At 38.7% G+C, this 27,764-nt stretch overlaps 2 protein-coding genes across 2 annotated transcripts; both read right to left on the bottom strand.

Moving 5' to 3' along the window:
* Positions 1-1,687: 1,687 nt before the first annotated feature.
* LOC125202070 lies at positions 1,688-10,162 on the bottom strand. Its single transcript, XM_048100390.1, has 3 exons — positions 10,154-10,162; positions 2,298-2,365; positions 1,688-2,201 (listed from the first exon to the last, which is right to left on the bottom strand). The coding sequence occupies exon 3, from the start codon at positions 2,122-2,124 to the stop codon at positions 1,813-1,815; it is 312 nt and encodes a 103-aa protein (XP_047956347.1). The 5' UTR covers positions 2,125-2,201; positions 2,298-2,365; positions 10,154-10,162; the 3' UTR covers positions 1,688-1,812.
* A 7,730-nt stretch (positions 10,163-17,892) lies between these two features.
* Positions 17,893-19,961, bottom strand: LOC125220182 (benzyl alcohol O-benzoyltransferase-like). Its single transcript, XM_048122334.1, has 2 exons — positions 19,491-19,961; positions 17,893-18,941 (listed from the first exon to the last, which is right to left on the bottom strand). The coding sequence occupies exons 1-2, from the start codon at positions 19,932-19,934 to the stop codon at positions 18,039-18,041; spliced, it is 1,347 nt and encodes a 448-aa protein (XP_047978291.1). The 5' UTR covers positions 19,935-19,961; the 3' UTR covers positions 17,893-18,038.
* Positions 19,962-27,764: the final 7,803 nt, after the last annotated feature.

Here is a 27,764-nt window from a genome sequence, read left to right as displayed (position 1 = left end):
TCAAACTTGAATGAATTTGTGTCACAGATTGAAAATTTCAAATGGGAAAATTATGACCTGGTAAGTCATAATTAGATATACATTACAGAACAAGGGTGCGTTATAATGGTAACCCATATTTATGTGATAAGCTAATAACCCTATCATTTTATGGGTCAAAAGTATCATTTTTACTAAAAATGATATTTTTCGTCCATAAAATGATATTCTGTTCTACAAAATGATACTTTTCATCCATAAAATGAGGGTTATTAGGTTATCACAATAAATATGGGTTATGATATGATCACATCCCTTACAGAACAACATACCTATATTTTTGAAAATGACATTTATATATAATGTTTTGAAAATTAGATATTCTTTCCAATCTGGGCGTACGAACATTATTATATCATCTGCTTCAATCTCAAAATGCAAATGATGGATGTGATTGACAATTCTCTGGTTAGTCAAGATTTACTTGAGAAGAAATATGAAGATGCACCAAGTACTCTGGTATGTTTAGTTAAATGCATTCAGTATTTATTAGTTAAAATGCATTGACTATAATTCAGTATGGAACATAATATAATTTTTAATCAACCTCATGTATGTTTTGTGTTATTTGAATAGAGAAATTTCTTCCGAACTTATCTTGGAAATGGACTCAATCCATCAATGGGAAGAACTGTCAAACTGTCAAAAACCAGATACATGAATATGCCATGGCAGAACGATACAAATAAAGTTGACTGTGGAATTTATGTGATGCGCCATTTGGAGACTTACATGGGTGGTCCTGTTCGTAACTGGAATTCGGGTTTAACGAAGAAGGGAACAGAGTCTTTCATAAAACTCCGTGCCAGATATACTGAAGCATTGCTTATTGGAGATACTAACAAGAAGGCTTTTGAGACACTTACAATGATAAAGAAGAAGTTTGAGAATGACAGCAAAAAAGAAGAAATTGATGTTGAAAAGATGATTAGAGAATTTAAACCCCCTGTATACTAACTTCTATGACTTGATAATAGCGTTTTGTAATAGTGGTTTCGAATATAATCACCCAAATTATCATTTTATCTGCTACAACTATGATTTTGTCATTATATCGTTTTATCAGTCAGAAGTATCATTTTATCATTTTATCTGCTGAAAGTATCATTTTATCAACTGCGAGTATCATTTTATAATTTTATAAGTCAGAAGTATCATTTTATCAGCTTATATATCATTTTGTGAGATTAAAACATCATTTTATCCGTTGATAGTATCATTTTATCAGCTTATATGTCATTTTTTCCAGCTTATACATCATTTTATAAGGTTATTGTCATTTTATTTGCTGCGAGTATCATTTTTTCAGGTTAAAGTATCATTTTATCAGTTTATAAACAAAAGAATGATGTTATCAGCCAAAGTATCATTTTATCAGTCAGAAGTATCATTTTATCATTTTATCTGCTGAAAGTATCATTTTATCAACTGCGAGTATCATTTTATAATTTTATAAGCCAAAAGTATCATTTTATCAGCTTATATATCATTTTTTATGTCATTTTTTCAGGTTAAAGTATCATTTTATCAGTTTATAAACAAAAGAATGATGTTATCAGCTAAAGTATCATTTTATCAGTCAGAAGTATCATTTTATCAACTGCGAGTATCATTTTATCAACTGCGAGTATCATTTTATCAGCTTATATATCATTTTTGATGTCATTTTTTCAGGTTAAAGTATCATTTTATCAGTTTATAAACAAAAGAATGAGTTTATCAGCCAAAATGTCATTTTATACACCTAAAATACCTAAACTATATCAAATGGCTTCAATCTGACTTCTCATTGACTCTACCACAATTTCTTGAATCATGACGACCCATCTCATGACATTTACCACACCGTCGTAGAGGCTTATTTGCTTTCCTTATTGCACTCTGCCTCTTTGCTACTTTGCCACTAGCTGATCCTTTAGTACTAACAACGTCTGGAGGATGTACATCAATTACATCAGGTACTGCCATTCCATAAAAATCCTCAACCATCTTCTTCTTTTCAATGACTGAAGGTGCTGCACAATTTCCAAACATATGCTGTTCCAAATCATCAAGACCAGCACTTAACAAAGACAAATGATCCATACTTCCTTCAGACTTTTGGACTAATCGATAAAAGTTGGAGAACAACTTTTTCTTAACTTCCTGCTTTTCATCCAAATCTGCAAGATAAAAGATAACATTATTACAATAAGTACTATCATTTCTCTGACTGAAAAATAGAATTTTTACAAATAAAGGTTAAAAATGGAACACACGTTCAAATGGTTGTTGTTCCTCAGATGGTAGACCATGTGCTGCCTTTAGTAAAGAGCTCTTCAACCACCTTCGACCAAAATATTTCTCAGGAATGAGATTAGCAGACTTATTCTTCAACAAACAAAATATATGACAACATAACAAACCAATTCTGGAAAACTTCTTGCAACTACAGTCGAATGTGTCTTGCTTACAATCATACATAACATCCAATGTTCTACCATATTGGTCCTTGACCTGATGCTTCTTGATGTTATCCTCAACAGTAGTTATAGAAACAATCTCACATACAATACTTATCCCTAAATTTGCAGCAAACGCTGCCACAATTTTCCCGAGATGATTACGCAGCACCCCTCCACCACCAGACGACCTAGTTGCAAGATGGAAGGCTCCATCTGAATTCACCTTAATCCAATCACGATCAGGCGGTCTCCACTGGACCCTCTCTATTCTCCTCATCCGCCTCCTACATGAAGAAACCAAACCCCAGGCCTCCCCTAGACTGCATGCTTCCCATTGATCTGGTCCTAGGAGTTTTGCCAGCATCAGATTTCTCAAGTAGCGTTCCACCTTCCTAATCACATTCTCCACCATATATTTCTTCTCACGGTGCACACATTCATTTCTTTCCGTCCAAATAAACAAGAGAATGAGACAAGGCACAATAATACTTACATGGTTTCTCCGGCGTGGAGGTAAATGCCTCTGCCACCATCGAAGCCGAACATCAACGTTTATTCCTTCCTCTACAACCACCGGGACTTGTGGAAACCATCTTGTGAAATGTCCCCACACCATTCTCGCTGCATCACCATTCACAAATAAGTGCAATCTCGTTTCAACATTCGGTTTAGCACAACATCTACATTTCGATGCCAGCTCTATTCCCCTCCATTGAAGTTTCGCATCAATAGGGATCCTGTTAGCCAATAATCTCCACAGAAAAAGGAAATCGATGGCCTAACGCATTTGTTCCAAATAGACTTATGTATCCCTCTTTTCTCTGCTCTGTTTCTGATTAACTCCCATGCTGAAGTAACTGAAAAATTCCAATTGGGAGTTAAAGCCCATCTTCCTCTATCCTTTTCCCCTCTATCAAAAGGCACCTGAAGAATCTGATTTATTACTTCCAGAGGTACACCCCACTCCTCGTTTAGATTCAACAATTCCACTTCATCCCATTGGTCTCCATTCCAGAACTCACTCACCTTTCTTGGTTGTACAGCCACCCGACCTCCCACAATGCTTGCTATAGGGACATCAGCTAACCAAGTATCATACCAGAAACATATTTTCCCCTCTCCCAGGATCCATCTAATCTGCCCACGGCACTTCTGTCCCGCCTTAAACATTCTTCTCCACATCGGACTAAACCGACTAGATTTAGTTAGAATCGGAGGGAAAGAGATAGAACAATATTTATGAAGCATGTACCTTGCCCAAAGGGACTCTTGTTCTTGAAACCTCCACCACATCTTGATGCTAAACGCCTCCACTGTATCTGCTATGCGTCTTAAACCAAGGCCTCCCTCTTCAATTGGTAAGCACACTCTCTCCCATTTGATCCAATGCGTCTTATTTGTCGTGTTACACGAGCCCCAAAGAAACCTTGCTAGAACCTGTTCTATCTTTCTCATAGCCCCCTTTGTTGGCTCCAAAGCCTGAAAAATATGAACCGGGATGGCTCCAAGTACACTCTTTATCAAGGTCAATCGTCCCCCAAAAGATAAATGTCTATGACCCCAACTATGAATTTTCTCCGAAATTCTATCACGGATGAACATAAACAGGTTAGTACGTTTCCTTCCACGAAAGATAGGCACTCCTAAGTAGGTGAAAGGGAAACTTCCTTGTTGAAATCCACTGACTCCCATGATCTCTGCAGCCCAAGAGTCAAATTTCTTGTCAACGAAGAAGCAGATTTTCCCCACATTCACTTTTTGTCCTGACACATCCATGTAATGATGAAGACACTCTGAAAGCTTTAAAATAGCCGAACTCTGAGCCTGCGAGAAGATAATAATATCATCCGCATAAGCTAGATGCGAGACTCCAAAAGAATACCTAGCCGATCGGTACATCATGTCCTTTTTTCCCAGAATAGTTCGATCAAGTAACCTTGATAGGTATTCTGCCGTCAAGATAAACAAGGAGGGGGAGATGGGATCCCCTTGTCTTAAGCCTCGGGTAGACTTAAAAAAACCAGTTGGACAGCCATTAATCAGAACAGAAAACCAGCACGGGGAGACACAACGTTCAATGAAAGATAGCCACTTATCAGAAAAACCCATCCTCTTCATGATCTTGATGAGAAACGGCCATTGGACTCTGTCATAGGCTTTCTCCATGTCTAGTTTAAGTACCATGTTTGGAGACGAGATCCCTTTCCAGATTTCACGAAAAAGTTCTTTGGCCAGGAGCACATTATCACTGATCGTTCGACCTTTTATAAAGCCACTCTGGTTTGGCACTGTGATCATTGGCAATAAAGGAGCCATTCTTGTAGCAAGGAGCTTAGAGATAATCTTATTCATCATATTGCATAAGCTTATTGGCCTAAACTCAGCCCACCTAGAAGGATTCTTCTTTTTTGGGATAAGCACGATCATTGTAGCTGCTATCCCTCTAGGTATAATTGCCCTAGCAAAAAAATCAGCCACTGCCTCAACTATATCTTTCCTCACAATCTCCCAACAAACCTGGAAAAAGAGAGCAGAATATCCATCCGGACCCGAGACACTTTCTGCATTTATACTAAAAACAATCTTCTTGATCTCCTCCTCATCAGGAGTCCTCTCTAGGGCCCCCATATCCACATCTATTGGGAGAGACTTAATGATTTCCAGATCAGGTTCACCCAGCGTTCCGGCATCTGCTGTTAATAAATCCTCATAATATTTGACTGCTGAGGCTCTAATATCAGACTCCTCAGTAAGAGAGTGGCTGCCTACCTCAATTTGGTGAATTCTAACCTTTGTTCTTCTATGTCTCACCCAACCTTGAAAGAATTTAGTGTTTCTTTCACCTTCTACCACCCATTTTACCGCTGCCTTTTGTCGCCAGAAGTCCTCCTCCATTTCTAATATCAACAAATACTCAGCCGCAGTTCTGTTCATCTCCATTCTCGACACCGGGGAGGGCTCTTCTTCGAAATTTAGAATAGCTTCCTGAGCATCCAATTCCGCCTTTTTAAGTTTCTCCAGAACATTCCCAAACACAACTTTATTCCAGATTCTCAGACATTTCTTCAATCTACTTAACTTTATTTGGACATTAATCATTCCGAACGTCCCAGTGCATTCCCTCCAACTCCTGTTCACCTCTTCCAAAAAGGTATGATGCCTAACCCACATATTTTTGAACCGGAACGGAGGCCTCGGTCTTGACCCCGACAGCCTGCAAGAGATAAGAACAGGGCAATGATCCGATAGAATTCTCGGCAAGTTAGAAACTCTAGTAGCTTCAAATAGATTCGTCCACCCTTCTCCCAAAAGAACTCAGTCCAGCCTCTCGAAGATCTCCCCACGTGACCAGGTAAACTTAGGTCCATCCGCACCCACATCCATCAACTGACAGTCACAAATTGCTTCAACAAAGTCCAGCATTTCCCTCGTTCTATTATTACTACTCCCCTTCCTTTCATCTTCCGAAACAAAAGTGTTAAAATCTCCTCCTACCAGCCAAGGTAAACCATCTATTATCGCAGCCAAACACCTCAGCTTGTTCCACATTGGGATTCTTCCAACTCTAGTACACTTCCCATACGCCACAGAAATAAAGAAAGGGGTTGGGAGCAATGAAGAAACACAACGGGCATGCAGAATTTGCTCCGAGTCATCCCAGCTATCCACCTCAATCCCCATTTCCGCGAATAACCAAATTTGACCATTATTATTACAACCTTTATATTGTAGACCAAACTTCCTGCTGAAAAAATCTGCTCTCGGGCTAATCAGAGGCTCAATGATAACCAACACCGAGATCTTATGTTCCTTTATCAACCGTTTAATAACATTCTGGGTGTTCGCATTCGCTACACCCCTAGCGTTCCAAATCAAAAGATTAAATGACATATCAAACATTATGTGATTGAACCAAGGGAATAACCTTTACCTTTTTTGCTTTGCCAACATTTTCCTGTTATTTTCCTCTTTCCAATGCAAGATTTCTTTTCTCCAAGATACATTTCCTAGGCTCCCCCAGGTCCCCATCAGGCTCCTCATCATCCATATCTCAATCTTTCTCATCCTCGTAGGCCTCAATATCAAAATCACCATTGGGCAGAGACCGATAGTACCGAGCGCCAGCTGGGGGATTACTCATTGATATCATCGCCAAAGACACCTCTTCACCAGCTAAAGGAGAAAACCTATTCTCCAGATATCTAGGAGAACAACCCCTGCCACTTCCCCTCTTGGGGTAACCCTCCGAACGCCCTTGTTCCCTTTCTAAAGACAAAGCTCTCCTACCCCCATTCCTGACACCCTTTCTCCCACGCCCTCTCCTTTGGTAAGAAAACTTACCCCCCTCTTCTCTACCACCCTCCCCAACACCTAAACTACCTGCTGACAGACTAACTTCCGACACCAGAACTCCCTGGGCTCCCTGTACACCAACCTGAACCTCCTCAAAACCACCAAACTTACTGCTCTCTTCCTCAACACCCCCCCCCCCAACCTGACAACTCAGACCCTCCTTAACACCTTTAGAACCTGAATCAACCTGAGCATCCATTGCATTAAAGGGCTTATAATCTTTTTTCATCGGCCTTACTCTCTGCCCATTAGCGTAGCACGTATCACTTGAATGCCCAACATGCCTACATTCCTGACAGTAAAGGGGGATCCGGTCCCATTTCACCGCCTGCCTAATCTCTCTCCCTTGCAAATTCAGAATAATCTCTTGTGTTGGGGTCATGGAAATGTCAATCTCAATGCACAATCTAGCAAAGGACAATCTAGATCGTGTAATAGTCGCATGGTCCACTTGAAGTGGCACACCAAGTAATTCACCAATTGAAAATAAATGAACTGGGAGCCCAATCAGATTACACCAAACTGCCACAATAGGAGATTCAAAGAAGGGATCGAAGTCGGGAGTCCACTTAAAAACTCTCATAGGATGACGATCCACAAACCAAACCGGCATACCATTAAGGCCACTTAATAATTTTGCATAATCATCAATCAAGTGAAACTAAACTAAAACATGTTTCGCATTAATATACTTCCATGAGTACTCCCCCAGAAACTTCATGCCTTGAAATGCTCTTTGCAAATGGAAGGAGGACGGAATGGAGTGAGAGAATTTACCTACCACAGCATAGCCCAACTGCTCAGCAAGATAGGCAGTTTCTTCTCCTGAAAATTGGATTGAAGGAAGCCCATTACTCTCACCCTGCACCCCCAGCTTCTTGATCTTCCCCGGCTCAAAGCTGATCGGAGAATTGGCCCTTAACTTACCCCCATCCACCAGAGATTCTCTGTAATTTTTACCACCAGCCCACCTGTTGCTTTCCCCCTTAGAATTTAGATTTCCGGTCAGACCCTCTTTGTATTTGTCCATCTTTCTTTTTGGTTGTTGTTCCAAAGTACCCCCAGCTTCTCTTCCCCCACCCCCTCTATTTCTTTCCTTTTCCTTGGCATCCCTCAGCCCTTCCTTACTCAGAGGAGGGAATTCCTCATCAAGTTCCGATGGAAGAACCCCCGGTGGAGTGTTGTCCCCAGTCCGAGCCTGCTGAATGATTTCCTCCATCAGACAATCCTTCCCAGAAGTTGTACCCATCTCCAAATTCGACACCACCCGCTCCCCAACAAGCTCCATCTCCTGTAAAGGCTGAGCAGATATTAAGTCCAAGGCCAAATCAGAGGTGTCCCAGCCGGAATGAATTCCAAGTGTGTAGAACCACCTTCTACAGAGCTATCTCTGGAAAACGAGGCAGCCCCAGTGACCTCAATTCCACCCTCCCCTTCCATTTCCTCCACCACAACCACTTTACTGACATTGCAATCCAGAATCGGAGCCAAAGCCTGAGGATATCGACCCCTTTTTCCTTTCGTCCCCTTAACAGATTTTAGATCGGACCCTTCCAAAATCTTAATCCCCGATTGTCTCAGAGCTCTACCCCGAAGGCCACCCCTTCTCATCTCCGCCATCCTCATCAAGGGGGATTTCAGCATCGATTTTGAAAGACGCCCTCGAGATTTGAATGAACGCAAGGATTTCTTTCTCGCCAATCGTTTAGGATCAGGCGAATCAGACCCTCCATCTCTCAACACAAGAACACCCCTAGCCTCCTGCACAGGGGAAAGCTCCCCCTCTACCTCGAAGTTCTCCGGTAAACCCTCCGAAGTTTCGGATTCCGCCATGAAAATCACCGCAGCAAAACACCCAGCCTCCCTTTACCACCACCAGAAAAGCAATCGGAGACGAACACCAAGAGAACGACGCCACCGAAGAGCAAACGAAGAAACAAACAAGAAAAAAACGTAGCAAAACCAGAAATCCCTCACTGTGTGAAAATCGCACACACTGAGGGTGAAAATCGCACCATCCCTCTGTAGTACTAAACAGTGCTAAATTTGAGATATAGAATTCTCTACCTTCACTTGATAACAAGCCAGCTCCAAATGTAACTGGTCTAGAATGGTTATCTTTTCCAGTGAATGGAGCAAAAATCATGCAATACCTTCAGAATATAACATAAAAATGAATTATATTTATCAGGTATGACTATCATTTTATCAGCCAAAAGTATCATTTTATCAGCTATGAGTATCATTTTGTCATTATATAATTCAGAAGTATCATTTTATCACCTATGACTATCATTTTATCAGCTATGACACGTCTGAAAAGTATCATTTTATCAGCTATGACTATCATTTTATCAGCCAAAAGTATCATTTTATCAGCTATGACTATCATTTTATCAGCTATGACTATCATTTTATCAGCCAAAAGTATCATTTTATCAGCTATGGGTATCATTTTATCAGCCAAAAGTATCATTTTATCTGCTGCAAGTATCATTTTGTCATTATATAATTCAGAAGTATCATTTTATAACATAAAAGTAATTTAATCAACAAAAAGTATAATTTTATGTCTATTAGCAACAAAAGTAATATATACCTGTTAGTGTTGTATGTTGAGTCAAATGAAATTACATCTCCAAACATATGATAATTTCGTCTTAAAATAGCATCAGCCCAGAAGAGTCTAGTTAACTTTCCATGAGATCCTATCTCAATTTCATAATAGAAGGCATCAGATGATTTCTTTTGAGAACGCATATAATCAAAAATCATTTGAGCATCTGAATCATCAATATTGGACATAATATCACGATAACCATTTCTAATATCAATAATATCACATCTAACATTTCCAGGTCCACCCATTATCTCCTTCAAAAGTTTGAATGTGAGAGTGGGACCAATATTACACCTGCCACAATCCTCCATAAACCTCCGATGGATAGGATCCAGATTGCGATTGGCCATCATAAAATGCCTATGCTCATCCGCAACCATTAAGTGATTATGATACTCAACAAACTGATAAACCTCATATCCTCTGCTCTTGCCATCTGAATAATATCTCAAATTGAGCTTAGCAAGACATTCACACCTAAATGACCGACACCTACGCTTCTTAAAAGACACTTCAGTTGATTGGGATGCATGACCAGGTATAAAATTCTTAGAGCCTTGTCTGCTGCAAGCCAAATACTGCCACTTAGTAATACCTTGAACTGATTTGTTACCCATTTTACGAATGCCAAAACCAACTGAACGAGCATAATGTTCATAGAAACCAACTGCTTCTACTAATGTATTGAATTTCATACCAATCATTGGCTTCAAAGCATCATCACAAACAGGAATGCACATACCTACAAATCAGTAAAAGTATCATTTTATCATAGTATCATTTTATCATAGTCTCATTTTATCATAATATCATTTTATCCGACAAAACTATCATGTTATGCAGTAAACCTAACATTTATAAGCCAAGCGTATCATTTTAACACATAATCGACAATACATAATATAATCAAATAAGAATTTCAATACATCAGAAACATAAACCAATCGACAACTAATATTAATCTAAAATCAAATTCAATACATGAATATGAACACAATCAATAAGCTAAATAATAGATAATGATTGTTACCTTCGTTATTTGCTACAGATTCCATCGAAGCAAATTTTCACAGCAATTGAAGAGGTAATCAATGAAAATAAGAACGCAAAATTGAAAACATCTTCCCGATCACAATTATGGAAACAAAATATGGAGACTACGGAATAATGAACAAATCGAAGAAAATCTGGAGATGTTGAAATAAAATAGGCGAGAAATATGGAAGATGAAGATGAGAGAATCGATCTGTTAATTGTGAAGATGAAGATGAAGGTGAGAGAATTGAGTTCAAACAGAAATAAAACAGTGAATCGCGCGTTTGGAGTAAAATTCAGAAATTAAATGAAGAAATTACATTTTTACCCCTCTGCGCCTTTTTTATGAAGTAAATCTAAGTTTGAATCTCAACCACAAAATTATCAAATATATGTGGTCCAGATTTGGTTATAGAGTTATTATATGATTTGGGGGTTATGATATGATCACATCTCTCTCTCTCTCTCTCTCTCTATATATATATATAGGGATGTACTAGTATAACAACAAATTTTAAAGTTACAACGTACATCCAATTTGGTGCTGCCATGTGGCACAATAAATGCAATATTGTAAACACTAAAATGCAATATATATTTATAGAAGCTATAAACGAATTTCGCCAGATTGCATTTTTGTTATATGCAGATTTCATTTTTTATTGTTGAGTTTTGTATTTTCACATAAATTGCATTTTATATAAAGACGGATTGCATTTATATATGTAAAAATGCAAAACTTAACAATATAAAATGCAATTTATGTGAAAATGCAAAACTCAACACTATAAAATGCAATTTACCTACAACTAAAATGCAATCTGCGGAAATGCATATACAACTAGATTGCATTTTTGTGTTTAAAATATTGCATGTTTTGTGCCACATGGCAACACCAGATTGGATGTACGTTGTGACTCTAAATAAGGGGGCACCCTAGTGCTCCCCTATATATATATATATATATATATATATATATAGAGAGAGAGAGAGAGAGAGTCCCATTATCCACAAATCCACTCTTAAAGACCGAACCACCGAACCCTACCAAATTAGGGCTTTTAGATCTAGTTTTTTATGGATAAGATACATAAATTAATAAATTATTTTCGCCTTCATCACGAGCCTATTTTAATTCATCCGATGGTAAATAAGTCATACTAACATGCTACGAAGATTTATCTTCGTTCCAGAATATATTACTTCATTCTAGTAGGTTTTTACTTCATTCCAGTAGGTTTTTACTTCATTCCAGTACGTAAATGTGGTTTCGCCGTCGCGTGTCGTTCTTTCTCTCTACAATATCTATCACCACCGCCATAGCGCTAATATGGTTTAATAATCACATGGAATAATGTAATAAATTATTGGAATGAAGTATGTGTAGAAGCATTTGAAGTTCTACTGGAATAAAGTAAAAATCTTATCCGATGAAGTAATAATGTTTCTGAATGAAGTAATAAACTCACTTGAATAAATTGCATTTTTAAATGTTAATTAAGCAAAAACCCACGTCAATGAATTTGAATGAAGCATATGTTGAATCATTTCAAAGCCTACTAGAAGCAAGTAAAAACATGTTGTAGTTTCAAGGTATTACGAACAGATATATATATATATATATATATATATATATATATTATTTATTTATTTATTTGAAAAAATTCTTTTATAGTACACATTTAATATATTTAGTAAAAATGACAATATAATGTCCAACGATTATAAAAGAAATGCATACTTTAGATTAGGGATGTCACAAATATTCCCTCCGTCCCGGATAATTCGTCTCAGTTTTCCATTTCGGTCCGTCCCACATAATTTGTCTCATTTCACTTTTACCATTTTTGGTAGTGGGCCCCATATTCCACTAACTCATTCCAACTCACATTTTATTATAAAACTAATATATAATGGTAGGACCCACATTCCACTAACTTTTTCAACCCACTTTTCATTAGAATTCTTAAAACCCGTGCCCGGGCAAAGTGACCCGAATTATCCGGGACGGAGGGGTATCATCGAGTCATTTTTCTAATATAATTGAGTCATTTCAATGTTCTATTGAGTCATTTTTCTATTTTAGAAAGATTTAATATAATTGAGTCATTTCTGTTTTTACTCTCTATCTCTTAATTATTCTCTCGTCATTTCTCTTACTTTATTCACAGTATTCTTAATATCATGTCAATAAGAAACTCTTCTATTTGTTTTTGTTGGAAAGAAATAATTAGAATTAAGATGATTGATTCTAAATTGATTGTATACCATAACTAGAATAGGATCTCCGGAGATCTCGTTTACCATATGTACATTACCTCTTGCCTATAAAAGAATGTAACCCTAGCACATATAGTATCAAGAAATAAAATACATATTTTTCCATCCCCAATTCTTTCTTCATGGCGTCAGAGCAGGAAGAATTCTGGCTCAGAAAATTATCATCATAGCCCTTCTATACCCAGTTCTCGGCCAAAAAAGCTAAAACCAACAAAGAAATCAATTCCCAAACACAAAAATGTCAGATACTGAAACCAACACAGATGAAGAAAAACCAACAACTGAATCCTCAAAGTTGAGGACAAACAAGAACGTTACCGTGGCGTTCAAATTGAACGGGAAGAACTACCCGTTATGGTCGCGGCTTATGAAAGTCGCGATAGGAAGCAGGAGGGGATACTCTCATATCCACGACGAACCACCCGAACCGGGCAGCAAGGGGTATCGAGATTGGGAAGAAACTGATCTGACAGTTTTTTCTTGGATCGTCGATAACATCGAAAACGATATTATCGCCGATTTTGCTCACCACCAAACATCCAAAGCTTTGTGGGACAATCTCGCAATCACATTCGAGAGCAAGGCTGATCCGTATTTGATTTACGACCTGGAGGACAAAGTAATATATATTAGACAAGGAAACCTTGACCTTGAGACGTATTACCGTCGAATCCACGGGTTGTGGGTGAACATCGATCGAAGTCAACAACAACCGGTAACATGCTGTGATAAGGGGATCGGGCAATATCGGCAGCACGCGAGTGAGAAACGGCTCATCAAATTTCTCACAGGATTGAATCAAGAGTATGACCACATCCGTCGGGAGATCCTCAAACAACAACCATACCCCTCAGTCGAATAAGCCTACGGATGGGTGAAGAAGGAGGCGGCTCGACAGAAAATCATGCCACCGGCATCCGCTCCACCCACCGGAGACTCCACTGGCGTAGGAAGCGCCGATGCATCATCGGGGGAAATCGGCTACGGATTCGGGGCACAGAGGGATCGACCGAACAACCGAGGAGGCCCGCAACGACCGCCACCTGCCGGAGCCACGTACCAACCCGCCGGAGGAAGACCAGACAAGAGTAAGCTGTGGTGCTCCCACTGTGGGAAAAACAAGCACACGAGGGAGACCTGCTTTCTCCGAGTAGGATACCCGGAATGGTGGGATGAAAAGCAGAAGGCACGAGCCCAAGGGAAGCTCGCCGCCGTCGGTATCGGTGAAATCGGGCAGCGGCAGAATGCCCCAAATCAAAACAGAGGAGTGGCGAACGGAGGAGGGAACCAGCCGAACAATCCTCCCCAGCCAGAAACCGGCGGCGGTAGTGGCGGCGGCGGCGGTGGGGGCGGAATCCGGGTCGGAAATTTTGTGGAACGGACCGGAGCGATGGAGGATCAGAACTGGGGAGGCGGTGCGATTTCAGGAGGTAAAGGGTTTGATTTTCAATCAAACCCTAACAACTTTACCCTCTTCAATTATTGGTCCTCAAGTTATAATAAATATCATAATGCACCCCACTCTCTAAAATATAAACCCCCCAGTTTACCCTATTATGATAAGCAGCCCAGAAGTTTCAAATATTCCGAAATAAACCCAAACTTTGACCAAATCGACACCCAAAACCGTTTTGCACCTTTGATGAATATTTCCGCTGCATTTAACGTGCAAAACAGTGATAGAATTGATAAAAAGGGATGGATTTTTGATTGTGGGGCCACAGATACTATGACTCCAGAGAGAACGGACTTTAGTGACTTTAGTGAGATCACTAAGACTTATATTAGAACTGCAAATGGGGAACTAATTAAAGTAGCCGGAGCCGGAACCATAGAAATTTCTCCAAATCTTCGTTTGTCAAAATGTTTATTTGTGCCAAGCTTATCTCAAAGATTGATGTCAGTGAGTCATGTCACAAGAGAACTGAATTGCACTCTTCTGATGCACCCAAGTTGTTGTATTTTACAGGATATTCGGACGAGGAAGATCATTGGGCGTGGCACTGAGAACCAAGGACTCTACTACGTGGATGGGGTAGCTCAACATGGTAGTGCAATGCTGGCTCACGGATCCACGAAAGAGGAGGTTTGGCTGTGGCACAGAAGACTAGGACATCCTTCCCATGGTTATTTTCAGCTTTTGTTTCCAAATTTTACAATTCCTAGAGATTTTTCTTGCGAGACATGTGTTTTGGCCAAGAGCCACAGACAATCTTTCAAACCTTCAGATACTCGTATGAAATTTATGTTTGAACTTGTGCATGCTGATGTTTGGGGTCCTGCACCCGTTATTGGGGGAAAGGGTTTTAGATATTTTGTTACCTTCATTGATGATTGCACTAGAATGACTTGGATTTACTTTTTGAAACATAAATCTGAAGTGGCCGAAAAATTTGTTCTCTTTTTTCATATGATCCAAACCCAGTTTCAAACCACCATAAAAATCCTTCGATCTGATAATGGGAGGGAATTTGTTAATAGTGGCATGTCTGAATTTTTTAAAGAGAAAGGCCTTGTTCACCAAACTTCTTGTGCATACACACCCGAACAAAATGGGGTAGCCGAAAGAAAAAACAGAATAATTCTAGAAGTCACCCGTGCCCTTATGATTGAATCCAAAGTTCCAGCCTTTCTTTGGCCAGAAGCCGTGGCAACCTCCATCTACCTCATAAACAGACTACCCACCAAAATCCTCAACAAAAAAACCCCCCTTGATATCCTCTCCCAACAAGCCAAAATACCCGAATCCCTTAGCATGCCGCCTAAAGTTTTTGGGTGCACAGTCTATGTCCATATTTCCAAACATGAAAGAACCAAATTCTCACCTTGTGCTACTAAATGTGTTTTTGTGGGATACGGGGTAAACCAAAAGGGTTATCGATGTTTTGACCCAAGTACTAAGAAAATCATCACCACTATAAATTGCAACTTCTTGGAAACCGAGTTCTTCTACCCTCACCACCTTAGCAGTCAGGGGGAGCAAAATCCTGAAATTAATCATGGGGACTGTCTAAGTTAGTTTGTGTCACCTCCAACCCCTTTAATTGAGGAACCAACAGAGACCATTGCGGTCACTGCCGCCGAGCACGCCTCTCCACCAGAGTCGTCTCAACCACCTCCTGATCATCCTCAACCGATATCCCAGGTATGCCCCGTACCAATTCCCGAAGAGAATATTGTAGTTGATACTAACACTGCAGAAGAGAAGGAGGACAACACTATCGATAGTGACACTGGGAAGTACGTTCTTCCGTATCGGATTACTCGTGGTATTCCCCCAAAACGGTATTCTCCCGAAAAGATTGGTACAAAGAGCAGATATGGAGTTGCAAACTTTGTGCAAGGAAATCTGAGTAAAATGGCACGTGCATTTGAAGCGGCACTCTATGAGGAAGAGGAAATTCCACAGACTGCCGAGGAAGCAATGAAGCACAAACACTGGAGGGAGGCTATGTTTACAGAAATGAAGGCATTGATGAAAAACAATACCTGGGTGAAGGGAAAACTGCCAGAAGGGGTCAAAGCCGTGGGATGTAGATGGGTGTTCACTATCAAACGGAGACCAGATGGCTCAGTTGAGAGATATAAGGCGCGACTTGTAGCAAAGGGGTACACTCAGACATACGGAGTTGACTATGCTGAGACCTTCTCCCCAGTAGCAAAGATCAACACCGTCAGAGTATTGTTCTCAGTCGCAGCAAACAAGGATTGGCCACTTCACCAGTTCGATGTGACAAATGCATTTCTACATGGAGAACTGCCTAAACCAATCTTTATGGTTCCTCCCCCTGGATTTACCGATGAATTTCAGTCTGGAGAAGTGTGTAAACTCCAGAAGACACTATATGGACTAAAGCAGTCTCCTAGAGCTTGGTTCAGCCGATTTACTGAAGTGATGAAGAAATATGACTACAAACAGAGTAACTCAGATCACACATTGTTCATCAAGAAGAAGAATGGGAAAATCACATGTCTTATCGTCTATGTGGACGACATGATCATCACAGGGGATGATGAAGAAGAGATTGGCGAATTAAGGAAGAATTTATTCAAGGAGTTTGAAATGAAAGATCTAGGTCTTCTCAAGTACTTCTTAGGAATTGAAGTTCTGAGATCAAATAGGGGAATCTTCATCAATCAGAGGAAGTATATTCTTGATCTTCTAGCAGAAGTTGGCATGATAGATTGCAAGCCAGCAGATACCCCAATGATACAGAATCATGGGCTGCAGATAATTGAAGGAGCGAAACTCATAGACAGGGGAAGATATCAAAGACTGGTAGGAAAGCTCATTTATTTGTCTCATACTAGACCTGACATTGCATATGCTGTGGGAGTAGTAAGTCAGTTTATGCACTCACCACAAGAAGACCATTGGGAAGCCGTACTGCGAATTGTCCGGTATTTGAAGGGCACTGCTGAGCATGGAGTATTGTTCGAAAAACATGGGCACTTAGATATTAATGGTTTCACTGATGCAGATTGGGCAGGAAACCCAAATGACCGAAAATCCACTGCAGGATACTTTACATTGGTGGGGGGGAACCTTGTTACTTGGAGGAGCAAGAAGCAGAAGGTAGTAGCGCTTTCAAGTGCAGAAGCCGAGTTTCGTGGAATCAAGAGTGGTCTCACTGAGATCTTGTGGCTGAAGAGGCTCATGACAGAACTTGACCTTTACGTGCCAAAACCGTGTAGATTGTTCTGTGATAACAAAGCTGCTATTAGCATCTCTGAGAATCCAGTCCAGCACGATAGAACCAAACATGTGGAAGTCGACAGACATTTCATCAAGGAGAAGATTGAGTCCAAGAATGTTGAGTTTCCATATGTGAAATCAGAGGATCAGTTGGCAGACATTCTAACCAAGGCTGTGAACGCGAAGTCCTTCAGGGAAGTATTAAGCAAGTTAAGTATCGGAAACCCCATTACTTAGCTTGAGGGGGAGTGTTGGAAAGAAATAATTAGAATTAAGATGATTGATTCTAAATTGATTGTATACCATAACTAGAATAGGATCTCCGGAGATCTCGTTTACCATATGTACATTACCTCTTGCCTATAAAAGAATGTAACCCTAGAACATATAGTATCAAGAAATAAAATACATATTTTTCCATCCCCAATTCTTTCTTCAGTTTTGTTTATTTAATTAGTGATACACAGGTAACATGCAGGATTTGAACAAAAGCTTCAAAATAAATACTAGTAATACACAATAAATAATTTCTTTTCTTCTACTATATGTTTTGTGTTTTTAATCCGTAAGATCACAGCGCCGAGGTTATAAGAGGTAAGCTTTTCCGGTTACCCGCCACAGCCCTCTCAAGCTCATACGCAAACTTGTCCATGGCGTTTGGCGGTAAGCACATGGTGACAACCACCCCTTTCTTATGCGGTAGAACATAGCTCACAACTCCAGGAACCAGATCTCTGCACTGTGCCGGCCCACCATACGTCGCCGCGCCCCACCCGAAGTCCGTTTCTCCAAAACCCGCCCGCGTAAAATCTGACACTATAAAAGTCCCCCTCGCTTCGAAACCGGGCCGCCCTCTCATCTCCATCAGATCCGCAGCTGATCTCACGTACTCCTCCGTCGCCTGTGCTTTCGAGTGTCTCACCAGCTCCACCGCCTCCCGCAGCGACAGCCTCTCCCTCGTCGAGACGGCGGCAGGGTAGACGATAGCGTTGCCGTAGTACCCCTCCGGGAGCGGTGGATTGAGCCTCTTCCGGCAGTTCACCATGCATGAGATTCTTATCACTTCGTTGGGCTCTAGAGAGAGCGAGATTGTCCGGCAGCGCCACGTGCAAGCTGCCGCTATCTCGAAGGTGGAGCAGCCGCGGAGGTGCGGGGGTAGGCTGCTGCGGAGGGCGGAGATGTCGGTGGCGCTGAGGTAGAAACTGCGGTCCACCATATCGTTATCAGGTGGAGTAGTAGTAGTAGCAGTAGCTGTAGTAGTAGTATCGCCATATTCGTGGTGTGTGCATGACACGCGCGGGGGGTTACGAGCGCTGAGGAGGTGTCTTTCCCAAACGGGCCTGATCGAAGAGGCATCGGCTCCACGGGCAAACTGGCCGACAGCCGACAAGAACTGGGCCAACCCTCCAGCGTCGGTCATGGTGTGATTCAAGCGGATGGCGAACACGAACCCGCCACATGTAAGCCGTGTTACCTGCCCCGTTAAACACGTTTAATTCATTAAGAAAAATATACTATAAGACAAAACATGACAACAACTCACGTTTAGGTAACATAGCTCTAATATAGAACAACTAACCACCCTTATGCATTTAGAATTGAGAGTAATTAGTATTTCCTCCGTCCGATGGAAGATAACCTCTTTGCTTTCTTGAAAGACGCAAGATTTTATGCAGTGTTATTTTGTGTTTTAAGTGATGAAATAAACTAGAGTAAAAGTGTTTAACACTCTCTATGTTAACCATTTAAATAACAATTTTGACTCGGCACAAATTTTTAAATATTCCTTGTGTTTCTTGTTAACAGATGCATTTTTTTCAGCTCAGAATTTAAAAATATTGTATTAAATGGATGGAGAATAAAGTAAAAAGAGTAAAGTAAGATAGATGAATAGAGAATAAATTAAAATAGCCAATTACTCTTTAAAAAAAATAGAAAAGACTCAATTAACTTGAATTATCTTAACTAAAAAAACTTAAAAGGAAAGTGGGAGCATTAGAAAGCAATTAATTTTAATAGCTACCTGAATAAGCAACAATGGGCAATTGATGACACCAGCAGTGGATGGGAGATGGTGAAGAAGCTTATGCAAGTATGGGAAGGGAGGATAAAGGGCATCACCCAAGTGGTGCAGTGCCACGTCAGCATCGGCTTCGATGAACACCACCCCCTCTCCGGTGCACTCCACTACCAGCTTACGGTTGGGCCCCTCCCTCAGGCGTCCCGCCAAAGGGTAGTAGAAAACCAAGGCCTTGGCAATGGCTTCACGAATCACTTTGACCGGGTCCTTTCCTTCGTTCGAGGGGTTTCTCCGATAAAATTGAATCACCGGAGTTTGGGCACGGAGGGCCCCTTGGTCGTCGATGTCCGAGAGGAGTTTAAATTCTTTAGGCGTTGGCGTTTCCGGGGTGATCAGCTCTGGGTTTTTCTTCACCACTTTGAACGTTAAAATTTTGAGTGAATCCATGTGTATGTGAGTTGAAAATTTAGGACCTTTTATGTGTGGAGGTGGTGAGCTTACATTACGTATGTGTATTTATAGAAAATTAACTATAGTTGTTAAAAATGGATAGTTTTGATACGTCCCTGTAAATGGTTAGAGATTCGGTACCAGTAATTAGATCAAGATTATTAATCTAGTACTCCGGTCGGTGGGGAAAGTTAGGGTTCATTAATTCAATATTTCGGGTTTTATTATAATTCTTATTGTATTTAATTTGTAATTTTTATTGTTTAAAAAACTTAATTTGAAATATTGATTCAGATTCCACAAATAACAAGTTTATATATTTATATTAAATATGTATAAAAATAATAAAACTGTTGGGATCGTCGATTGCACATTAGTTTGATATTGTCCGCTTTAGGTGGAGCCAAACCCGTAGCGGGTTTCTTTTTGGTCATCTGAAAGGGCCTCGAATTAATTAGGGGTGGATAGCATTTGTATACTAATCCAACATCATATTGTCCGCTTTGAGTGGAGTCAAGATCACACGGATTTGTTTTTGGTCACCCCAATGTGTCTCTAATAAATTTGGGGTGGATATCATTTGTATACTAATCCAACATTTGTTACTCATCCGATCCGATGTAAAATAGGTTTATAACCCGTCTAAAATTATATCAGAACATGTTGGAACACAGAAAAAACATCACCTTCCACATGTTAAATTAACTGTGGATTGTAGATGGCATGTTAAAAAGGTTATATGTTAGTACCGAAAGAAATAGAGAAACCCATAAATGAAGAAGAAAACTTTTACTGGAATTTGCTCAATATGGAAAGCCAGAAAGGAAAATGTTACTGCCACGTAACCTTTAATTTGGTGGTCCTGTATTTAATATATTGATCGATTTTATGAAAGATTCCTCTCATTGAACATGTGTATTGGAGCAGTGGTCCATGATGGCGTATCTTATCGCCTAATTCGTGGTGATGTTTAACGTTAATCACGTTGCAAAATGAATAAAATGTTGTTTGCCCTGTTGAATAAGATACGACTCAATTCTGTCATGCATATTTTGGACCAATTTGAATAAACTACAAATGCACTTGTGAAGGGATAAAGAAATAACTGCCTACAATCGAATTTAGATGCAAGCATATACTCCCTCCCTCCACAAAAAATAGATAACATTGTCAATGACATGAGTTTTAATGTATAATTGGTAAAGTAAGAGAGAGATATGGAAGTAAGACAGGGGAAAAAGATAGTGAAATGAGTATTAATGGATTGTGGGGTCCACATTTAGAATGATGTGTAGGGTTAGCATTGGTTGAAAACTTTCCTTTTTAAACTTAATCTATTTTTTTTGGACGGACCAAAATGGCAAAACTTGTCTATTTTTCGTGGATGGAGGGAGTATATTATAATGACATAGCCATATTTCAACGTGATGCGGAAAAAAGTTGTTTACATTTTTATTACACCCTCCGTCCCTAATAATTTGTCATCATTTGATCAAGCACGAATTTTAGGAAATGTGGAAATATAATAGAAAGTGAGTTGAAAAAGTTAGTGGCAGTGTGAATCTATTTTTATATATGAGTTTTATAATAAAATGTGAATGAGAATAAATTAGTGAAATGTGAAATCCACTACCTAAAATGATAAAATTGAAAAGTGATAAATTTTTAAAGCAGCAAAAATGAAAATAAGTGACAAATTTTCTGGGATGGATGGAGTATAACTTTTAAGTAATCATTTCATTCACTCTTACTTAGTTAACTTAGGTACTTGAATTGCAATTAAGACTTAAGGTCATGTTTTGTTGTCAGGATTTTGTTTGGAAAAGTAATCTGATTCCTTAAATTTTAAATTCTTGTGTTTGTTTTGATTTTTAATCAAACTGAGAAAGTAATCATAATCTCAAGTACAAGGAAAGTTCCCGGTCACTTTTACACACCCGTTTTGTAAAAATCATACTCTCTCCATTTCAGTTTAATAGTCACATTTTGCCGTTTAAGTCGGTCCCGGTTTAAGAGTCACAATTAGAATCTACCATATTTTGACATAAAATTTAACCTCATTATTCATCAAATTTACACTCAAATGTCATTAATTTCATAACAATAAAACAAAATCAAAATTATAACATACAAAAAGTTAAAAGGGTCCAACTTTCCACCACATCACTTCAGTTATTACACACTCCAACAACCACTACCTCATTTCATTTATTACACACTCCACCAATTTTTTAAAATTTGTGTCATAACTAAATCTTAATCTTAAATTGTGACGGATGGAGTAATAAATAGTTAAAGTAGAAAAATGGTAAGATAAGAGAGATAATAATGTTGAGAAGAGTCTTAATAACATTATTCACTACCTTACTTAACTATTTCTCCACTTTTACTATTTATTATGATTTTTATAAAATGAGTGTGCAAAAGTGATTGGGACTCCTAGAGTGGGACGGGAGGGAGTACAACTTTTCAGGATTCTAAATCCTTAACTTTTCTTAGTTATATTTTTCCCAGCTTTAGGATTCTCCGATAAAATTGAATCACCGGAGTTTGGGCACGGAGGGACCCTTGGTCGTCGATGTCTGAGAGGAGTTTAAATTCTTTAGGCGTTGGCGTTTCCGGGGTGATCAGCTTTGGGGATTTTTTTCACCACATTGAACGTTAAAATTTTGGTTGACTCCATGTGTGTGTGAGAGTGAATGAAATGAGGTTAGTAGTATGTTCTATATGTGGAAGAGGTTAAGAATATGTATTTATAGAAAAATTGGTACGTAAGAATGGTTAGTTATCATATGTCCTTGTAAAAGGTTAGAGACTCAAGATCAGCAAATAGATCAAGATTATTAATCTAGTACTCTGGTCGCGCGGTGGGGAAAATTAGGGTGCATTAATTCAGTATTTCTGGTTTAATTATAATTCTTATTGTATTTAATTTGTAATTTTTATTGTTTAAAAAATTTAATTTGAAATATTGAGTCAGATTCCACAAATAACAAGTTTATATATTTATAATAAATATGTATAAAAATATTAAAACTGCTGGGATAGTCGATTGCACATTAGTTTTGTGATATTGTCCGCTTTAGGTGGAGCCAAACCTGCACGAAATTGTTTTTAGCGGGTTTCTTTTTGGTCATCTGAAAGGGCCTCGAGTTAATTAGGGGTGGATAGCATTTGTATACTAATCCAACATCATGTTGTCCGCTTTGAGTGGAGTCAAGCTTGCACGGATTTGTTTTTTATCATCTCAATGGATCTCTAATTAATTAGGGGTGGATATCATTTGTATACTAATCCAACATTTGTTACTCATCCGATCTGATGTGAAATAGGTCTGTAACCCGTCAAAAATTATATCAGAACATGTTGGAACACAGAAAAAAACATCACGTTCCACATGTTAAATTAACTGTGGATTGTAGATGGCATGTTAAAAGGTTATATGTTAGTACCGAAAGAAATAGAGAAATCCATAAATGAAGAAGAAAACTTGTACTAGAATTTACTCAATATGGAAAGCCAGAAAGGAAAATGTTACTGTGTCATTAATTGTAAAACTGACGCACATTGGAAAATGTTACTACAATCTTTCAGAGCATCCGCAGCGGGGGCGTCTCCGTCCTTGCCAGCGGCACGCTCCACCACCGTCTGCCGCTGCAGCTCGTCCGTCCATGCCATCAGCACGGCGCTGCTCTTAAATAAGAGCATGTCTGTGCCGCTGAGCAGGCTTACGTGGCGGGCTGCGATTGGCCAACAGCATAGCTGTGGGCAAATTTGATTTTTTCTTTTTTTTAAAAAAAAAAAATTGAAATTAATTAAACGTTTTTAAATAAAAAAAATACTTTCCCACTTCCCAATACATTATATCCGTTTTCTGCACACTTTTAATGTATTTTTTCACTTTTTTTATTTTCAAGGATTTAATTATGTATTTTTATTTTTTAGGATTTTAATTATGTAATTTTTATTTTTTAGGATTTAATTATGTATTTTTTATATTTTAATATATTTTTATATTTAGAAATATTTTTAGTAATTGAAGTATTTAAATTGAATAATAGAATGATGGGACCCTTGAACTTGTCCTTACGTAAGATTATGGATGTGGGTGTTATGCTCTTGCCTAAGAACAAGAAATAAAAGTGGATCTGGACCCACTTTCATATTGTTATTAAAAACATGGATGGAGATGCTCTCTAGAAAGGATCTAGAATCACTTCTTAATCTTGTGATCACATTATCAAATCACTAAATTAGCAACATAAGCAGAACTGAATGGAGATGTTCACTGCCACGTGGCCTTTAATTTTGTGGTCCTGCATTTAATATATTGACTGATTAGACATTGAACTTGAGTAGTGGTCCATGATGGTATATCTTATCGCCTAATTCGTGGTGATGAAATGACTGAATTAACTAGAGACGCAAGCTATGATTAACGTTAATCACGTTGGAAATGAATAAAATGTTGTTTGGCTGTTGTATAAGATACGACTCAATTCTGTCATGTATATTTTGGAATAATTTGAATAAACTACAAATGCATTGTAAAGGTATGAAGAAATAATTGCCTACAATCGATTTTAGATGCAAGCATATACTCCCTTCGATCCACTTTAGGAGTCTCAGTTGAGTCGGACACATATTTTAAGAAAAAAGTGTTTAAGTAGGTAATAAATAAATATTATAGTGGATGTTGGGACCCACTTTTAATTGAGTGTCCAATAAATAAATGTTATAATGGATCTTGAAACCCACTTTTAACACTTTTTTATTAGTTGTAGTGGATGTTGGGACCCACTTTTAACACTTTGTAGGTATTTTTTATTAATTTATTTTAACCAGGACTCCTAAAGCGAGACGCCTAAAATTGATCAACCGGGACTCCTAAAGCGGGACGGAGGGAGTATATTATAATGACATTTATTAGAAATGGGTTACTCACCCCTTAAAAAGTCTCAAAAGGGGAAGGGTTATCCACACTTATATAGATTAGATTGGATCATCACCAAGTCGATGTGGGATAGAATTTAGAGAATTTAACACGCCCCCTCATGTGTGGGCCGGAAAAGGACATCGGTCTTCCATCACGTGGGTAGGCAATGCTAGAGATAAGAGAGAACCATCATCGATGTGGGCCGGAAAGGACATCGGTCTTCCACTCGTGAGGTAGATAAAAGATAAAGAGAAAACCATCATCGACTTGAGCCCTCTCTGATACCATATTAGAAATGTATTAGAAATGGGTCACTCACCCCTTAAAAGGCCTCATAAGAGGGAGGGTTATCCACACTTATATAGATTAGATTGGATCATCACCAAGTCGATGTGAGACAGAATTTAGAGAATTTAACAACATTAGCCATATTTCAATGTGATGCGAAAAAAAAGACAATTTACATTTTTATTAGAGTTAAGGCCAAAATTGGTCATAAACATATGATCATTTTACCTTTTTGTTCCTATACTTTATCTTTTGGATTTTTTGGTCCTGCATATATGGAAATTTGATCATTTTAGTCATCCGTCAATAGTTCCGTTAATTTTTTAACAGTCAACACGTTTTTGCCCAATTTTGACCAGATTAGAATCATTTTAAGCACTAATTATTTCATAATTAAAGTGGACAAAATCACATATTCTCATTCCCATCAAACCCATCGGTCTCTTTCTTCATCATTTCACATTTCCCCCAAATTAGGACTCCTAATTGAATCTGGAGAGCAGCGGCGCTGATTCCTCCCTTCGCCTCCTCCGGCGAGTTTGCGACCGACGTCGGATCGTCCTCCACTACCGGTGTTTCTCGACGAGCTGGAGCATGGCGGAAGTTCGACGATGACGACGAGCGAAACCCTTTTGCGACCCGACGGTGTACATTTGAGATAAATTCTAAAAAGCTGTACATCTGAGATAAACTCCAACCGAAACCCTTTTGCCACACTTTTTTGAAGTCTTATCTACTTCAGTCGCAATCGTTTCAAAACTTGCAATTTCGGTAGCTGAATATCGAAATCTACAAAATGGCGGTGTCTTCGGGCGTCTTCTCGAGTTTCTTCGTGGTGCAACCGGCGTCGTTCGTTAAGGCGTCTCCCGGCGCTGTCGTCATGCGCGCGCCGGCTAAGCTTCCTCTGCGCGCGCTGTCTATCACCTTGGCGTCGAAACAGGCGACGGAGGTCGCAAACTCGCCGGAGGAAGCGAGGGGAGGAATCACCGCCGCCGCTCTCCAGATTCAATTAGGAGTCCTAATTTGGGGAAAATGTGAAATGATGAAGAAAGAGGCCGATGAGTTTGATAGGAATGAGAATATGTGATTTTGGCCACTTTAATTATGAAATAATTAGTGGTTAAAATGATTCTAATCTGGTCAAAATTGGGCAAAACGCGTTGACTGTTAAAAAATTAACGGAACTATTAACGACCAAAATGATCAAATTTCTATATGTGCAGGACCAAAAAATCCAAAAAATAAAATTTAAGACCAAAAAGATAAAATGATCATATGTTTAGGACCAATTTTGGCCTTTTTAACTCTTTTATTATAACTCTTACTTAATTAACTTAGGTACTTGAACAGCAATTAAGACTTAAATGTTGTTTAAAGTGTTTCTGAAAATTTCGAAAGTAAACATGTCAACACGGCTGACCGTTATTTAGCTCAATTTATACATAAATAAATGTATCTTTATGCTATTTATATTTTATATTTTTAAGTTTGGATTGTTTGAATATTCTACTATTGTTATATGGAGTACTAGTATTTGTTTTTAAACAAAAACAAATTCGTCCACACTCTACCAATTTTAGACCGCCTATTTCGTGCTACCCCTGACTAAAAGAAAAACAATATACATATCCAACAAGTGTAAATTATCTTAATTAAATGTGATAAATAATCTACTAAGATGTTTGGTAGATTCTAGAAAAACGTCAATTTTATTTTTATGATTGTTTGATAGGATTTCCTTAAGAATAGGTTAGTCACATTTAATAGTTGATGCGGAAAAGTAATTAGACCATGTAGTCAAGAAAATTTATCTGTAAAACTGGAGTTTATTGTCTTGGGTCAGTCCTGGGTTAGCCCTTAATCATGGGCTTAGGAGATAAAAAACTATATCACCAAATGATTTAAAAAATATAAATTAAATAAGCTAATAAAATATAACATAGCCACCAAAATATGCACTAGTATAGTATTTTCGTAGAAAAATTACACGATATTTCCAATTGTTGACAATCATGTATTGTAGTAGGTATGATCGCATCGACTGTCTTCAATAGTTGGACCATCATTATCTAATACTCCCTCCCACAAAAACATTGTCATATGATATGGCACGAGAATTAAAAAAAAAAATTGGTAAAATAAGATAGAGGAGGAGAAAGGTAGTTAAAATAGTATTAGTGGATAGTGAGATCCTCATCATTATTAGTGTTGTAATAGTGGTATAAATTGTAAATAACTTGATGTATAAGGGTAATAAATTCAGATAACTATCTATAAATGGAATGCCCATAATTTTATAGGACAAGCGAGAATGAAAAGTACACATATTTTTGTGGGACGGAGGGTGTATGTATCTCCGTCCATTACGAATAGTCTTAATCGTCCATAACCAATAGCCGTGCTGGCAGGATTGCACTTTTCTATGGATGCAATAACCGATAAATTGTGACTATAGGTAAAAAATAAGAAGAGGGTGACAGAAAAGGAAATGAATCATTAACATAACATTCACTTTGTCAAAAATATACTCCCTCCGTCCCATTGAAGATGACTCACTTTACTTTTTAGTTTGTCCCATCTAAGATGACTCATTATTTAAAATG

This window comes from Salvia hispanica, chromosome 1 (assembly GCF_023119035.1).
Source record: "Salvia hispanica cultivar TCC Black 2014 chromosome 1, UniMelb_Shisp_WGS_1.0, whole genome shotgun sequence".
Taxonomy (NCBI): domain Eukaryota; kingdom Viridiplantae; phylum Streptophyta; class Magnoliopsida; order Lamiales; family Lamiaceae; genus Salvia; species Salvia hispanica.
The sequence above is the reverse complement of the archived record's forward strand: the minus strand, read 5'-3'. Positions and strand labels throughout refer to the sequence as shown.

Excerpts from the sequence above, each read along its gene's own strand:
- LOC125202070 (XM_048100390.1), bottom strand. The coding sequence starts at position 2,124 with ATGGATCATTTGTCTTTGTTAAGTGCTGGTCTTGATGATTTGGAACAG.
- LOC125220182 (XM_048122334.1), bottom strand. The coding sequence starts at position 19,934 with ATGGATTCACTCAAAATTTTAACGTTCAAAGTGGTGAAGAAAAACCCA. Across the intron at positions 18,942-19,490 it reads GCCCATTGTTGCTTATTCAG|GTAACACGGCTTACATGTGG; the intron begins GTAGCTATTAAA and ends TTAACGGGGCAG.